Source organism: Lontra canadensis, unplaced genomic scaffold, assembly GCF_010015895.1.
Source record: "Lontra canadensis isolate GAN:19392208 unplaced genomic scaffold, GSC_riverotter_1.0 scaffold6, whole genome shotgun sequence".
NCBI lineage: Eukaryota > Metazoa > Chordata > Mammalia > Carnivora > Mustelidae > Lontra > Lontra canadensis.
In genome coordinates, this window is record NW_022631000.1 from 21,462,764 (window position 1) to 21,479,235 (window position 16,472).

Genomic DNA, 16,472 nt, shown 5'->3' on the forward strand with positions numbered 1-16,472 from the left:
CTAGGGATCACTAAAATTTAATTAGTGAACAACTAGATATTGTTGGTACCATTGGAAAAAGTACTTACCTTTAGTATTTGGTCACTAAAATAGACCGTTTTTCTTCTCTCATTTTAGGGTAAAGTTCACCTTGAATTAAAACTGAATGAACTGATAACAGAGAATGGAACTGTGTGCCAGCAGCTTGTTGTACAGTAAGCATATTTCTTTTACCAAAATCAGTTGGAAATCTCCATCATGTATGCTTTGACTCTTAACACCTTATTTTATATACTTCAGAAACTTTTTATTAAGTTGATTTCCAGTTTGTCTTCTCGTGTCTACTCAGGTTGTGATAGGTCATTAATTCATTCAACTTTATGTATTGAATGTGGGTTAAATGATAGAGATAGGCAGTAGGCTGTTACAGGATCCTGGGTAAGCATAGCTTATGCCCTGGCAGAATGGAGTTGGAAAGCCTTCCTGGTGGTGGGCCTCTAGAGATACTGAAATTTTAATCACAGAGCTGAGCATTAGGAACCCTGAGACTAAAACTAAATGGCTACCTTGGGATGTACCAGTACCGATTCTTACCTACTTTAAAATACCTCTTTTGCCCTCAAGTCATTTTTTGTATCTCAGACTTTAATCTTCTAACTTCTCTGGAAGTACAGATTTCCAAGCCAAATCCTCTGCTTTTCTCTTCCATCCAGACTTTTCTTGTGTTATCAGCAAACTACTGGATGTCCCTGACTTCTTCTGAATGCTTTTTCTTTGTCTTAACTGATGATCTGAATATCCCCTGAGTTACTGTTTCCTCTACTGCCTTCTCAGTTAGAGGCTGTTTCCTACCGTGCCCACTTAACCTTAGGGTGGGGTAAGTGTTCCTCTCCTATTGCTGCTCCAGTCTCTAATTTCTTATCCTTATTATGAACGCCCCAGCTCCTTTGAGGCATTTTCCCTCTCTCTCTCTCCTTCTCTCCTTCTTTCTAACCCCCCTCTTTACTTATTTATATGTATTATATATCTAATATTAATTTTTTTGGAACTCTATTTAAGAAGGTTGCATATATGCAGTGTGATCCTTATTAATGTATTAGTGTATTTCCTATGAATAAGGATATTCTTTTAAATAATTCTAGTACAGTTATCAAATTCAGGAACCTTAACATATTACACTAAAAGTATAATGTATAATTTTGATATTCTAATACTTAAATCTACAGTTATTATATTTACTTTTGTCAACTGTCCCAATAATATCCTTTAAGGTAGTTTTTTCTCTGCAAGAAAGGATCCAGTCTAAGATTGTATTACATTTAGTTTATATGTCTCTTTAATCTCCTTAACCAGTAATAATTTTTAGCTTTTCTTTATGTTTCATGTTATTGAGATTTTTGAAGAATATGACCAGTTTTGTGTTTTTTTTTTTTTTTAATGTTTCTCAGTTTGGATTTACTTACTAAAAACAGCTCAAGATTTGTTTGTAATATTTTTCCCCCCAGACTGAAAGCATAGAGTGAAAGTGTTTGAATTAGTCCCTTCCACCACTCCCTCCTTGCTCACTTTGGTTATATGATAACATTTGAAATAATTGGTTTGTTTGGTCTGTTTACAGTCAGTTTAATGGGGTTTAAACCTAAGACAAGGTCTCTGAAAGGTTCGGGAGGGGAGTAGCCCCAGGCCTCGCTGCCAGGGAAGGAGGGGTCAGAAACCAAACAGGAGCCTTCTCAATACACATCTGCATCACTATGTCTTCTGCTCCCCTACCAGCTTTTTAAAAATTGGTTCCTCCCTCCCATCCTTGCTATTTACTTTTTTTTTTTTTAATATGTAGAATATTAGCGTGACTTCAGAAGTCCAAACTCTATTAGAGACATTAATCAGAGATATGTATAGTCCTCTCTCCCTACAGTCAGCACCAGGAAACCATGACCTGATTTTAGCCCCATAGTTTTGCCTTTTCCAAAATGTCATATGAACAGATTCATGTAATATGTAGGCTTTTGCAGATGGCTTCTTTCACTTACGATAATGCTTTTGAGATTCATCTGCATTGCTGCACATATCCATAGTTACCTCTTTTAAGGCATTACTTCTTGTCATAACTTGGTATAGACACTGTTGTATGACAAAACAATGCATGAAGCCCAAATCCATACAGAAGTAGTAGAATCTGGATTTGAACTCTGACAGTTTGATTTTTTTAAACTTTTTCTTCTGAGATAATCATAGGAATTGCAAAGTAGGGAGGGGTCCTGTGTACTTTTCATTCAGTATACCTCAGTGGTTACATCTTATATAACTGTAATAAAATCTAAAAACCAGGAAATTGATATTGTGCAGTGTCCAACATATTGTATGTCTTTTATCATATTTGTAGATTTGTGGTAACTGCCGCAATCAAGATACAGAACTGTTCTGTCACCATAAAGATCTCCCTTATGCTACCGTACTATTATAGTCACACCCACTCCTTCCCTCACTACATCTGTAACCTTTGGCAACCTCTGATCTGTTTCCAGATCTATAATTTTGTCATTTCAAGAACATTATGTAAATGGAGTCTTATCATATATGACCTTTTGAGATAGGCTTTTTTCAATCAGATCCATCCAGTCGTGTGTAATTTCTTACAGAGAGAATATAGTTGGGTGTCACTTTTTAAAATCCACTCTGCCAATCTCTTTTATTTAGTGAATTTATAGCATTTACTTTTAATGTAATTATGGACGTGTTAAGCTTAAATCTGGCATTTTTTGGTCTGTTTTCTGTTCTCTCTTTTTTTTTTTTTTTTAAGATTTTATTTGTTTATTTGACAGAGATTTTAAGTAGGCAGAGAGGGGAGGGGATGCAGACTCCCGGCTGAGCAGAGAGCCCAATGTGGGGCTCGATCCCAAGACCCTGGGATCATGACCTGAGCAGAAGGCAGAGGCTTTAACCCATTGAGCCACCCTGGCGCCCCTGTTCTCTCCTTTTTTCCTATTTTCTTTTTCCTCTGGGTTCCCTGAATATATTTTTAGAATTCCATTTAGATTTTTGTGTACTGTTTTTCTACCTGTAGTATATCTCTCTGTATAGTTTTTCTAGGTATGATTTCTTGGTGTTTTAGGTATTGCATTGTACATGTGTAACTATTATAGTCTACTGGTATTGCCATTTTACTGGTTAGAATAAAGTGTAGAAACCTTACCTTCTTTTAAACCCCTTTACCCTCTGCCTTTTTTTTTTTTTAAAGATTTTATTTATTTATTTGGTAGAGATTACAAGTAGTCAGAGAGGCAGGCAGAGAGAGAGAGAGAGGAAGCAGGCTCCCCGCTGAGCAGAGAGCCTGATGCGGGGCTCGATCCCAGGACCCTGAGATCATGACCTGAGCTGAAGGCAGAGGCCTCAACCCACTGAGCCACACAGGGGCCCCACCCTCTGCCTTTTGTAATATAATTGTCTTATATATTTTTCCTTTGTATGTTGAGATCCACATCAGTGTTAAAATTTTTGCTCCAGCAATCTAACACAGTTTTAAAAAATTAGAAAAGAAGGGAAAACTAAGTTCATTGTATTTACCCATATTTTTGCTCTTTCCATATTCATTTTTTGCTTCCTGTTATTTTTGGATTCCTTCTTTTATCACTGTCTTTATGTTTAGAGAATCTCCTTTTACCAGTAGTTCTTTTAGGGTAGGTCTATAAGTGACATATATACTCTTTTAATTTTCCTTTTTCAAGTTTTCCAAGACATTTTAGAATATCTTGATTTCTTTATTCCTGAAGGATATTTTCAGTGGATACAGAATTCTTTATTGATAGCTCCTTTTTTTTCAGCACATGAAAAGTATGTCACTTCCTTCTGGTCTTTATGGTTTTTTAATTCACTGTAGTTGTTTTCCTATGCAGGTAATATGCTTTTTCTCCCTGGCTGCTTTCAAGAGTTTGTCTTTGTCTTTGGTCTTCTATGTGTTTCAGTTGGACTGTAAGGTATTTTGGCATAGATTTCTTTGGGTTTATCCTGTTTGATGTTTGATCAGCTTCTTGAATCTGTATGTTTGTCTTTTGCCAAATTTGGGGTATTTTTGGCCATTATTTCTTCTAATATTCTTTCGGCTCTGCCATTTTTCTCCTCTCCTCTTGAGATTTAAATGGCATTAATGTTAGATCTTCTATTATAGTCCCACAGGTCCTGAGGCTCTGTTCTTTTTTTTTCTTTTTCTTTTTCTTTTTTTTTTTCCCAGTCTGTTTTCTCTGTTCATGTTGGGTAATTTCTGTTGTTCTGTTTTTTAGGCTCACTGATATTTCCTCTGTCCCCTCCATTCTACTGTTGAGCCCATCTATCAAGTTTGTTATTTTGGTTTTAAATGTCAGAATTTCCATTTAGTTCTTCATATCTTTTATATCTTTGAGGACTTTTTTTTTTTTTTGATACTTTTTTTTTCCATTTATTTCAGATGTGTTTGTAAATGCTCATTGAATCATTTTTGTGATGGCTGCTTTTACATATTTGCCAGATAATTTTAACATCCATGTTGTCATCTGCTGATTTTGTTTTTTGGTTTTTGTTTTTTTCCATTTAAAGCTGAAGATTGGTATTTTGGTATGATGAGTGGTTTTCAGTTTTACTCTGGACATTTTTCATATTATGTTATGAGACTCTGGATCTTATTTAAGTATTCTGTTTTAGCCAGACTCCTTGACACTCTCCTAGTAAATGGAGAGGAGTTGCCTATTCATTACTGTTAGGTGCAGATAGAAATCCAGGTTCCTGGGGCACCTGGGTGGCTCAGTGGGTTCAAGCCTCTGCCTTCAGCTCGGGTCATGATCTCAGGGTCCTGGGATCGAGCCCCGCATCGGGTTCTCTGCTCAGCAGGGAGCCTGCCTTGCCCACTCTCTCTCTGCCTGCCTCTCTGCCTACTTGTGATTTCTGTCTGTCAAATAAATAAATAAAATCTTAAAAAAAAAAAAAAATCCAGGTTCCTGACTCAGCCTCTGCTGATACCCCTGGAGGAGGAGTGAGAAGAGTTCCTTATTATTGCTGAATGGGAGTGGTAGTTTAGGCTCCCCTTAGTCCTTTCATGTGGCCACTCTGCCTGGGATGGGGAGGAGGGCCTCATTACTGCTCCATTGTGGCCCCCACTGACATGATGGTTGAGAGGTTTTAGTAGTTACCTCTGTAGGTGGTGAAGGTCTTGCCTTCCTACTAAGCCTTCTCTGACATCACCACGGCATGAAGGGAGAGGAGTGCATCATTGCTACCAGGTGGGAATGAAAATGGTCTCTGCTGATACCATTGGGGGAAAGGGCCCATTAGAGCTTGTTAAAGATAGAAGTCTAGGCTCTCTCCTCAGCATTTGGTCTTTGTTGATGGGGGTTTGGGTGGAGTCACAGTGTTTTTAATGGTGTTTGATTAGAGTAAGTGGTTTTTTATTGTTTAAAAATGGTTTCTCTCTTGATAAGCTGCCCAGTTCCTAGTCCTTTGGCTAGAGAGAGCTGGCTTTTTCTTAGGGCACTTTTTTCCATGCCCACTTGTGGTGTTCCAGGTTGGTGGCTTCTAGCAAGCAGTCTAAGATATATAAAGTACAAAAAAAAGCCCAGGGAATTCACTCCCATGTCTTCTCTTGGGTCCCAAGATCTCTAATTGGTTTGCTTCTCTTCACTCCTCAGAGTTTTCTTATGTTTGTTATATATTTAATATCCAAGATTTTTAGCTATGCCTATTGAGAGGACTAGAAAGGCATGCATCTACTCCATCTCAACTCGGACCTGGAAACCAGTTTTTTTCTTCACAAGTAGTACTCCATTTGTTTACCTATTCACCAGTTGATGGATATGTGAATTGTTTCCAGTTTGAGGCTGTTATAAAGAAAGCTGCTATAAATGTTCACAAGTAGGTCTTTTTATGGGCATATGGTGGTCTGTATTCTTTCCTTCCTTTTCTTTTTCACTTAAACCTCCATGATCCCTACTTACTGGCCTGCAGTAGCAGAGCTCCAGTAGCAATTTTGTGGAATTTATTGTTGATTTCTCAACTTTTAGAAGTATTTTGGAGTCCATGGTATTCTCTGTTCTTCAGTAATGCTGCAGGTGTAGTATTTTTTTTTTAAGATTTTATTTATTTATTTGACAGACAGAGATCACAAGTAGGCAGAGAAGCAGGCAGAGAGACAGAGGGAAGCAGGCTCCCCACTGAGCAGAGAGCCCAAAGATCCCAGGACCCTGAGATCATGACCTGAGCCAAAGGCAGAGACTTAACCCACTGAGCCACCCAGGTGCCCCTGCAGGTGTAGTTTTATGTGTTGTTTTCTTTGCGTCATTTGCTAAACTTACAGTTGGGGGGTAATGTGTGGGAAGGTTCATATCCTAGCAGTTACTACTATCTTCGAGACCTAGAAGCTCCCTACTGCAGCATTTCTTAAATTCCAGTAAGACTTCTGTCCATCGATCTTTACCACATTCTTACCTACTTTTATTTTTCACTTCCCTCCAGGTTGTTTTCCATGATCTATCACTATAATCATTTTTTTCTTACAGGTTCCCTAACTTCCTTGTTTTTTTCTTTATCTGTCTTATTTATCTGGAACAATCCTAGTATGAAGGAACTCAGTCTCTTCCTTTACGTTCAGTCTATAACCGATCATTGATGTAGAATATCACACAAACTGATTTTACTTTGAATGTATGATCACAGACCTTTCATGGGTACCTAAAACTTCCCTGGAGTTTTACTGTGCTTCTCTAGTAACACCTATGAGATCCTCCATCACTTTAGACTATAAATTGGTCACATTTTCCTGATTCTAAATCTGCAAACCAGTATTGGCATCCATCTTTTTGTCCTTATGTTATAGTAGAGGAGATGCCCCCTTTCTTTCTGAGAGTGAATTCTTCTATCTGAGTTCTGGATTCCTTCTTTTTCCCCTACCCAAGGACTTTCCTCCTTCAGTTATTCCTTCTTCTGTTTCATCAGCTTCACCTTCTCTTTTAGATTGTTCTCATCAACATGTAAGACATGTGCTAGTATCTCCTATCCTAAAAGGCATGCCTCCCCAGACCTCATCTCCACCTGACTCTCCCAGCTACCATCCCCATTTCTCTGTTCTCCTTTGAAGGCAGATTTCTCAAAGTAAAATTGTCTAATAGATACAGGGTTGTTTGTCTGTGTGTGTACTAGCTCTATTCACACAGAAGGCCTAGAAGCAATGTCAGCCCAGTATCAGTGAACATATAGCATCCTTACCTTGGTTTTTATTTTTATTTTTAAATTTTATTTATTTGACAGAGAGAGAGAGCGCGCACATGTAGGCAGAGGCAGGCAGAGAGAGAGAGAGAGGGAAGCAGGCTCCCTGTTGAGCAGAGAGCCTGATGCGGGACTCGATCCCAGGACCCTGAGATCATGACCTGAGCCGAAGGCAGAGGCTTTAACCCACTGAGCCACCCAGGCACCCTTTACCTGGGTTTTTAAATATCATTTTCCAGACAGTACAGTCCAGTAGATCTTTTTGTGATGATGAAAATATTTTATAACTTAACTGTCCAGTATGGTAGCCACTACTCATATGTGGCTATTGAAAACTTAAACTGCATTTTTTGGGCAACTAAAGAATGGAATTTTAAATTTTGTCCAGTTTTAATGAATTTAAATTTAAATAGCCACGTATTGGCAAATGGCTGCAATATTAGAGCTAGTCCAGTTAAAAGAAACCTGAATTTTTTTAGCATTGGCTGATTCAGGACTTGAACATGGAAAAATACAAGATGAGCTCAGAGCATCTGTAGAGTCAGAAAGTAAGAAAGTGCTAATAAATAATAATAATAATGATGATGATAATAATGGCATGTAGAAAAGACATTGAAGCCAGCTTGAAAGACCTCCAAGTAACTAAACTGGGACAATTTCAGCATCATAATAAATAATGAAAATTACAGAAGAAATCCGTGAGGCAGTGCTATAGAATAAAATATCCATGAGCCAATGCTGATATATAAATAAATAAACACATTGGGGAGAAAGGATTACTTTTTCTTTAGTAGAATTATAATTAATGAATGTAGGACAGATCATGGAAATAGATCAACATTGGCATACTACAGTAATATTGCATCTTTGGATGCTAAATAAGTGGGCATAAGTATGAAGACAAATAGCATATTTGCATAGTCTCAAAGAATCTCCCCATAGATGTCTGATAGATATCAACTTACCTGTGTGACCCAAGTTAATATCTCTGGTAATGAGACATCCAGCCTCCTAGTATGATGCATTGAGAAGGACACCAATATGCATAACTTCAGTCTCATCATGAGGAAACATCAAATTCAAACGAAGGAGTATTCTACAAAAGAACTCTCTAGTACTGACAAAAGAACTCTCTACAAAAGAACTCTCTAGTACTCTAGTACTCTCTCTAGTACTTCTTCATGGGATGAAGAAGAAAAACTAAGGAAGTGTTTTAGGATGAAAGAGACTAGGAGGACATGACAGCTGAATGCAATGTGAGATCCTTTATTGCATCCTGGATGAGAGAAAGGACATTGGCAAAATTTGAGTAAAGTCCAGAAGATTAATATTATCACTAACATTGTATCAGTGTTGTTTTCCTGTTTCTGTAGTTTTACTCTGGTTAAACAAAATGTTAATTTTGCAAGTTTTTGAAAGTCAGAAATTATTTCAAAATAAGTTAAAAAAATTGTCTATACCTGTGCATTTAACTCAGGTCTTTTTCTGAACACTGCACTCATACATCCATCTGTCTTTTTTGGCAGTTCTGCTTTGATGTCTCACAATATTGCAAATTTAACACATTTGAAACTGAAGCATTGACTGTCATATCTGTACAGCTTCTCCCCATAGCCTTAGCAGTTAGAACCACCATGGACCTAATTACCCAAGCCAGAAATCTGATAATCATTTAAAATCTTTTCTCCTCCCTGCCCCCACACATTGGATCCCTTCCTTTTGATTATATGAAATATTTCTTGAATTTTCTGATTTTTAGTATCTAATGACATCTTTCTTCAAACCAGCAACCATTTGTTACCTTGATTATTTCAATAGTCTTAGCTGGCCTTCTACTCTGCAGTCCTTTCTCTCCATAGCAACCCAGAGCAGTCTTTTAAAACTTAAATTAGGTCATGTCATTCCCCTGCTGAAACACTTAGTGATTCCTATTGCATTTAGGATAAGATAATCCCTTTAACTTGGCCCATAAGGTCACCCATGTTCTGGCACTGCCTGTCTCAGATTTCATCTTGTGGTATGCTTCCTCTTGTTCATATGTTCACCGGCCTTCTCTCAATTCCTCAAATGTGACATATACTCTTCGTGTTCAGAGATCCAGATCTGCTGTGCTTTTCGCCTGGCATGCCTATTCTTCTTCTAGCTTGTTCCTTCTCATCCTTGAAGTTTTAGCTTAAATATCATTTATTTTAAAATAGGGCAACCTATTCTTTTTTCTTCATAGCACCTTGCCACTATTTGTAATTACTGTTTTTTTTTTTTCATTGCTTGTCATCTGTTTTATTTCAAGTAGACTCTAAGCTCCATGAGAGTAGGAACATACTTGTCTTACTTACCTCATCACCCCCAGAGCCTGGCACTAATAGGTGCTAAATAATTCTTTGAAACAACTAAATGAAGAAAGAAGGTAACATTTGTCTTCTTAAAGTATGAATAGAAAGTAGCTTGCCTAGAAGAAGTGAGATTTTATTTTTTTCCGGAAGGAAAAAACAATACAGGCAGAAGTATGGAAGAAGAAACATGGTGAAAGAGGGAGAGAGAATAATTAAAAACAGTCTGATGTTGCTGAGCATATGAAGCTCAAAGATGGGTGAGATACTGGTGAGATAGACTGAAGCCAGATCTTGGAGTCTTTTATGTACCAAATGAACTTAAAAAGCTTACAAGAGCACATGGAAGTCTTGAAAGATTTTAGACAATAGAGTAATATGGACAAATTTGCATTTTAGATCAGATTTGTGACAGCAGTTAAGTGTAGAAACTGGGAGGTGAATTTGAAGGGTGTTAGGGTGATCCAAGTAAGAGATGATGGGTTCTGACCCAAACAGTTGTTACAGAAATGAGAGGATAAATGAAGAAATATTTAAAGAGTAGAATCACTAAAACTTATTGAGTAGATGTAGAAAGTGAGGAAGAAGTAGTAATGAATCTTAAGTGAGGCTCCTAGATTTCCAGATTGTGTTGCTGGGTGGATGGTGGTGTTTACAACAAAGAGGAATTTCTAGAGGAGGAGCTTCTTTAATAAGAGATGGTAATGAGTTGACTTTAAACTGCTCTTGAACATCTGGGTAGGGATTTCCATCAGGCATTTGGATATAAAAATCTTAAACTCTGTGGTGAGAACTCAAATAGAAATATAAAGTTGATGGTAGTTGTAGCCATAAGAATAGATGTGATAAAAACAGCCTTAGAGGGAGGTTATATAGTGCAAAGAGACCAGCTGACTGAGAACAGATCCAGCAGTAGAAGTAGAATAGCGGGAGAGGAAAACACAAGGGAGACAAGAGATACGACGAAAATTAGTAGAGTATAGGCCAAGGAAGCGAAGAAAGAAGATGTCTTTAAGGAAGGAGGGAGTGATCGCAAGAATTGCATGCAGCCAAGAAAGCTAGTAGGAAGAGCCCTGAAAATAAGGATAGCTTTTGACACTTAGGAGGAGTTTAACAAAGAGAGTTTAATGAGGAGAGTTTCCATAGAATGATGAACATAGAAAAAGTAGATTTCAGTAGGGTGAGGAGTGAAAGGGAGGTCAAAACATTTGGAAAGACATGGGGTGCCTGGGTAGCTCAGTGGGTTAAGCCTCTTGCCTTTGGCTCAGGTCATGGTCTCAGGGTCCTGGGATCAAGCCCAGCATTGGGCTCTCTGCTCAGCAGGGAGCCTGCTCCCCCCCCGCCGCCTGCCTCTCTGCCTACTTGTGATCTCTGTCAAATAAATAAATAAATAAAATCTTAAAAAAAAATTTGGAAAGAGAAACAGAAAAATTAAATAGGTACTGGGTGGCATGAAGTCCAGGCAGTGCTTTTTATATTAGAGAAACAGACTGAGAGAAAAAACCTGGTGGGAGGGGTGGGTGAAGAGAGAGAAAAACAAGTTGAATAAATGGTTGTTTGTTGCTAGTATATAGAAATTTTTTAAAAAATTGTTTGTATTCTGCAACCTTGTTACATTCATTGATTTGTTCTACTAGTTTGTTTATAGATTCCATTTTCTGTAGGTAATTGTGTCATCTGAATAGACAGTTTTACTTCTTTCTTTTTAGTCTGGATACCTCATATTTCTGTTTCTTGCCTGATCGCACAGGCTAGAACCTCTAGTACTATGTTGAATAAAAGATGTGAGAACAAACGTCTTTATCTTATTCCTTATTTTAGGGGGAAAGCATTCAGTTTTTTTACCATTAAGTGTGATGTTAGCTGTTGTTTATCAGGTTGAGAAAGTTCCCCTCTGTTCCTGGTTTGCTGAGAATGTTTGTATCAAGAATGCGTATTCACATTATCTTACCCCTTTTCTGTTTTCATCTGTTAATATGGTGAATTTTGTTGATTGAATTTTGAAGTTAAACCAACCTCCACTTGGTCATGTAATTTTATCATTGTTATATGTTGTTGGCTTTGATTTGCTAAAATTTTGTTAAGGTTTTTATGTATCTGTGTTTATGGAGGATGTTGGTCTGTAGTTTTCTTGTAATGTCTTTGTCTGGTTTTGGTATTGGGAATAATGACCTCATTGAATGAATTGGGAAGTATTCTGATCCCCCCCCCCGGTTTTCTGGGGTTGTGTATAATTAATATAACTTGCTTTTTACATGAATAGTGCAAGAATTCACCAGGGAAGTCTTCTGGGCCTGAAGTGTTTTTGTTTTTTGGTGGGAAGGTCTTTAACCAGGAATTTAGTTTTTTAAGTAGATACATAACTATTTACATTTTTTAAAAAATGATTTTTGGTAATTTGTATCTTTTAAGAAATTTGACCGTTTAATCTGAATTGTCCAGGTGTTTGGTATAAAGTTCTTCAAGTTACTCCTTTTTATTCTTTTAATATCTGTAGACTTTGTAGTGGTGTCATATCATTCATTCCTAATGTTGGTAATGTGTGTCTGTACTCTATTTTTCCTATTCAGTCTAGCTAAAGTTTACCAATTTTAATGACCTTCTTAAATAGCTTTTGATTTCATTGATTCCTGTATCTTTTGTTTTCTGTTTCAATTCCCATTCTGTTTTTGTTTACTTTAGGTTTAATTTGCTTTTCTAAGTTTCTTGTGATAGAGGCTAAAGACAGTGACTGAAAACCTTTTTCTTCATACGGGTTTTTACTGCTATCCATTTTCTTCTGAGTCCTGCTTTAACTGCATCCTTCCAATTTTGATTTGCTGGGTTTTCATTTTAATGTAATTCAAAATATTTTATAGCTTTTCTTTTCTATTCTTCAACCCATGGAATGAATATATATATATGTAGTTATTTTGCTTCCAAGTATTTGAGAATTTTCCTGATATCTTCTTGCTTTTGATTGCTAATTTAATTCTGTTGTCCACATATTTTCTATGGTCTTTGCCAAGACTTGTTTTTTGGCCACAAAGTGTTATTTAATCTTGGTACATGTTCTGTGTGCATTTGAAGTGTTTGTTCTCTTCTTTAGAGAAAGTTTTTTTTTTTTTTTTAATTTTATTTATTTATTTAAGAGAGAGTGAGTGAGAGAGAGAGTGAGCCCATCAGCAGGGGCAGAAGGAGAGGGAGAAGCAGATTCCCCACAGAGCAAGGAGCCCGATATGGGGCTCCATCCCAGGACCCAGGGATCATGACCTGAGCCAAAGGTAGACACTTAACCAACTGAACCGCCCAGGTGTCCCTAGCTAGAGTATTTTTAATAAATGTTAATTATATCAGGTAGGTTGACAGTCTTATTTAACTTTCATTCTTGCTTTATCAGTTATTGAGAGGAGTGTTGCTATCTCTATTTGTGAATTTGTCTGTTTCTTTTTGAGTTCTATCAGTTTTGCTTCATTTGTTTTGTAGCTCTAATGTTATGAGCTTAACATTTAGGATTGTTATAACTTCTTAATAAATTGAATTCTCCAGTATTATAAAATGACCCTCTTTGTCCCTGGAAATATTCTTTGTTGTGAAATCTACTTTGTTTGATATTAATATAGCCTCTCTGGCTGGCAGGCTGGCTGGCTTGCTTTCTTTTTCTTTCTTCCTTTTGACTACTTTTCTGTTTATCTCCTTTCTTCCTTCCTTCTTCCATGTTTCTAATTTAAATTTAATATTACAAGATTTTTAGTCTAACTTTGACTCTATACTGTATCTCTTTCCTCTTATATTGGAAATCTTAATCCCTGACAACATTAACATAATTATTATCATTATCTTATAAAATATAGCATATAGATTTGAAATAATAATGCCAGTATTACCACTGGCAGGGAGGTTACTGAATGAAGTTTAAAAGGTCTTATTACTGTATTTGTTCTAAGGATGCAAAGTCAAATAGTATGCTCTTGTCTCTTGAAGTACTTCTTTTATTGGTTTCTCAGAATTGTTTATTATTTTTAAGGATTGCTTAAATTTAATTTGACTTTTGAAATATACAAGTTTCTTATGTTTCCACAGTCAGAACTCAGTTGAAGTATGTTTGGAGAGGTATCACATTCATTCCCAGCCATCTACCCTCCATATCAGAGTAATTAGAGAATAGAGATTTACCTTACTCTTTTTCACAATTAACATAGAATTCCACCATTTAGATTTACTCTGAGTTATTCAACCAGACCTTATGGATGAGCATTTGGGTTGTTATGCATAGAATCAGCTTTCTTTTGATTGGTATTAGTATGTATTTTTCCATTCTTTTAACCAGAACCTCTGCTTTTTAATTGGTATGTTTAGCCATTTACATACATGTTTATTGCTCTGTCTTTATGTTTATCTTTTCTTCTGCCATATCAAATCTTTTGTTAATCTCATTCAATGTGTTTTTTCATGTCAGATGTGTTTTTCATCTCCAGAAGTTCCAACTTTTAATGTTTTCTGTATCTCTATAGAGATACATAATTTATGAACATGAATACATGAACATAGGAGTATAGATTTTAAAATCTTATTTTTAAATTCTTGCATAATTAACACAGTGTTATATTGGTTTCAGGTATACAACACAGTGATTCATCAATTCTGTACATTGTTCATTGCCTATCATGATAAGTGTACTCTTAATCCCCTTTACCTGTTTCACCCATCCCCCCACCCACCTCCCCTCTGGTAACCATCAGTTTGTTGTCTAGTTAAGAGTCTGGTATTTTTTATTCTTTGTTTGATTTGTTTTTAAAATTCCTAACGTGAGTGAAATCATATGGTATTTGTCTTTCACTGACTTTTTACTTAGTGTAATATCCTCTAAATGGATCCATCCATGTTGTTGCAAATGGCAAGATTTCATACTTTTTTATGGATTAGTAATATTCTGTATGTACATACTACCTCTTTATCCATCCATCTATTAATGGACACATGGGTTGCTTCCATAATTTGGTTATTGTAAATAATACTGCGGTAAACAGGGGTGCCTGGGTAGCTTAGTTGTTAAGCATCTGACTTTGGCTCAGGTCATGATACCAGGGTTCTGGGATCGAGCCCTGCAACGGGCTCCTTGCTCAGCAGGAAGCTTGCTTCTCCTTCTCCCACTCCCCCTGCTTGTGTTCTCTCTCTCTCTCTCTGTCAAATAAATAAATAGAATCTTAAAACTGCAGTTAACATAAGGAGTGCATATATCTTTTCAAATTAGTATTTTCTTATTCTTTGGGTAAATGTCCAGTAGTAGAATTACTGAATCACATGGTAATTCTATTTTTGTTTTTTTGAGGAAGCTCCATCCTATTTTTCCTGGTGGCTATACCAGTTTGCATTCTCACTAACAGTACAGGAGGGTTCCTTTTTCTCCACATCCTTGCTAGTGCTTCTTGTTTTTTGTGTTTTTTATACTAGCCATTCTGACTAATGTGAGGTGGTATCTCAGTGTGGTATTCATTTGTATTTCCTTGATGATGAGTAATTTTAAGCATCTTCTCATGTGTCTGTTGGCCGTCTGCATGTCTTCTTTGGAGAAATGTCTGTGCGTGTTCTGCCCATTTTTAGGTTCGATTACTTGTTTTTTGGGTGTTGAGTTGTGTAAATTCTTTATGTATTTTGGATACTAATCCTTTATTGGACATATAATTTACAAATACCTTCTCCTGTTCAGTAGGTTGTCTTTTAATTTTGTTGGTTCCTTCCTTCACTGTGCTTTTTATTTTGATACAGTCCTAATATTTTACTTTTGCTTTTGTTTCCCTTACCTGAGGAGACTTATCTAGAAAAATGTTGCTGCAGCCAGTGTCAGAGAAATTACTGCCTATGCTCTCTTCTAGAATTTTTATGGCCTCAGGTGTCACATTTAGATTCTTAATCCATTTTGATATTTTTTTTTAATGGTATAAGAAAAAGCGGTCCAGTTTCATTCTTTGGCGTGTATCTGTCCAGTTTTCTCAACACTATTTGTTGAAGAGACTGTCTTCCCCATTTCATAAACTTGCTTCCTTTGTCAAAGATTAATCATATAATCATGGGTTTATTTCTGGGCTCTCTGTTCTGTTCCATTAATCTGTATGACTTTTTTTGTGCCAGTACCCTACTGTTTTGATTACTATCGATACGTAGTGTATCTTGAAATCTGGGATTGCAATACTTCAGTACTTTGTTTTCAGGATTGATTTGGCTAGGGGCGCCTGGGTGGCTCAGTGGGTTAAGCCTCTGCCGTTCACTCAGATCATGATCTCAGGGTCCTGGGATCGAGCCCCTCATCGGGTGGTGAGCTCAGCAGGATGCCTGCTTCCCCCTCTCTTTCTGCTGCCTCTCTGCCTACTTGTGATCTTTCTCTCTGTCAAATAAATAAAATCTTTATTTTAAAAAAAAGTGTAATGTGTAAGCCTGATGATTCACAGACCTGTACCCCTGGGGCAAATAATACATGATGTGTGGATTTTTAAAGAAAGATTGTTTTGGCTATTGAGTCTTTTGTGGTTCCATACAAATTTTAGGATTGTTTATTCTGGTTCTGTTAACAAGGCTGTTGTTGTTTTGAAAGGGATTGCATTAAATGTGTACATTGCTTTGGGTAATATGGATTTTAGCAATATATGTTCTCCCAATCCATGAGCATGAAATACCTTTCCATGTGTTTTTGTCATCTTCACTTTCTTTCATCAGTGTATTATACTTAACAGAGTACAGATCTTCCACCTCTTTGGCTATGTTTATTACTAGGTATTTTATTATTTTTGGCACAATTATAAATGGCATTTTTTCTTAATTTCTCTATTCTATTTAATTATTAATGTATAGAAATGCAATGAATTTCTGTATATTGATTTTGTATTGTGAAACCTTACTGAAATCATTTAGGAGTTCTAGTTTTTTGGTGGAGTTTTTAGGGTTTTCTATATACAGTAG

At 36.6% G+C, this 16,472-nt stretch overlaps 1 protein-coding gene across 3 annotated transcripts in view; it reads left to right on the forward strand.

Annotated features, from left to right (window-relative positions):
- The window catches only part of RASA2 (RAS p21 protein activator 2), a 122,682-nt gene that overhangs the window by 53,902 nt on the left and 52,308 nt on the right, over positions 1-16,472 (forward strand). For all 3 annotated transcript variants that reach the window (XM_032852370.1, XM_032852369.1, XM_032852371.1), the window contains exon 5: positions 118-194. In XM_032852370.1, coding sequence (XP_032708261.1) covers positions 118-194 — 77 coding nt within the window. The remainder of the gene's footprint in view (positions 1-117; positions 195-16,472) is intronic.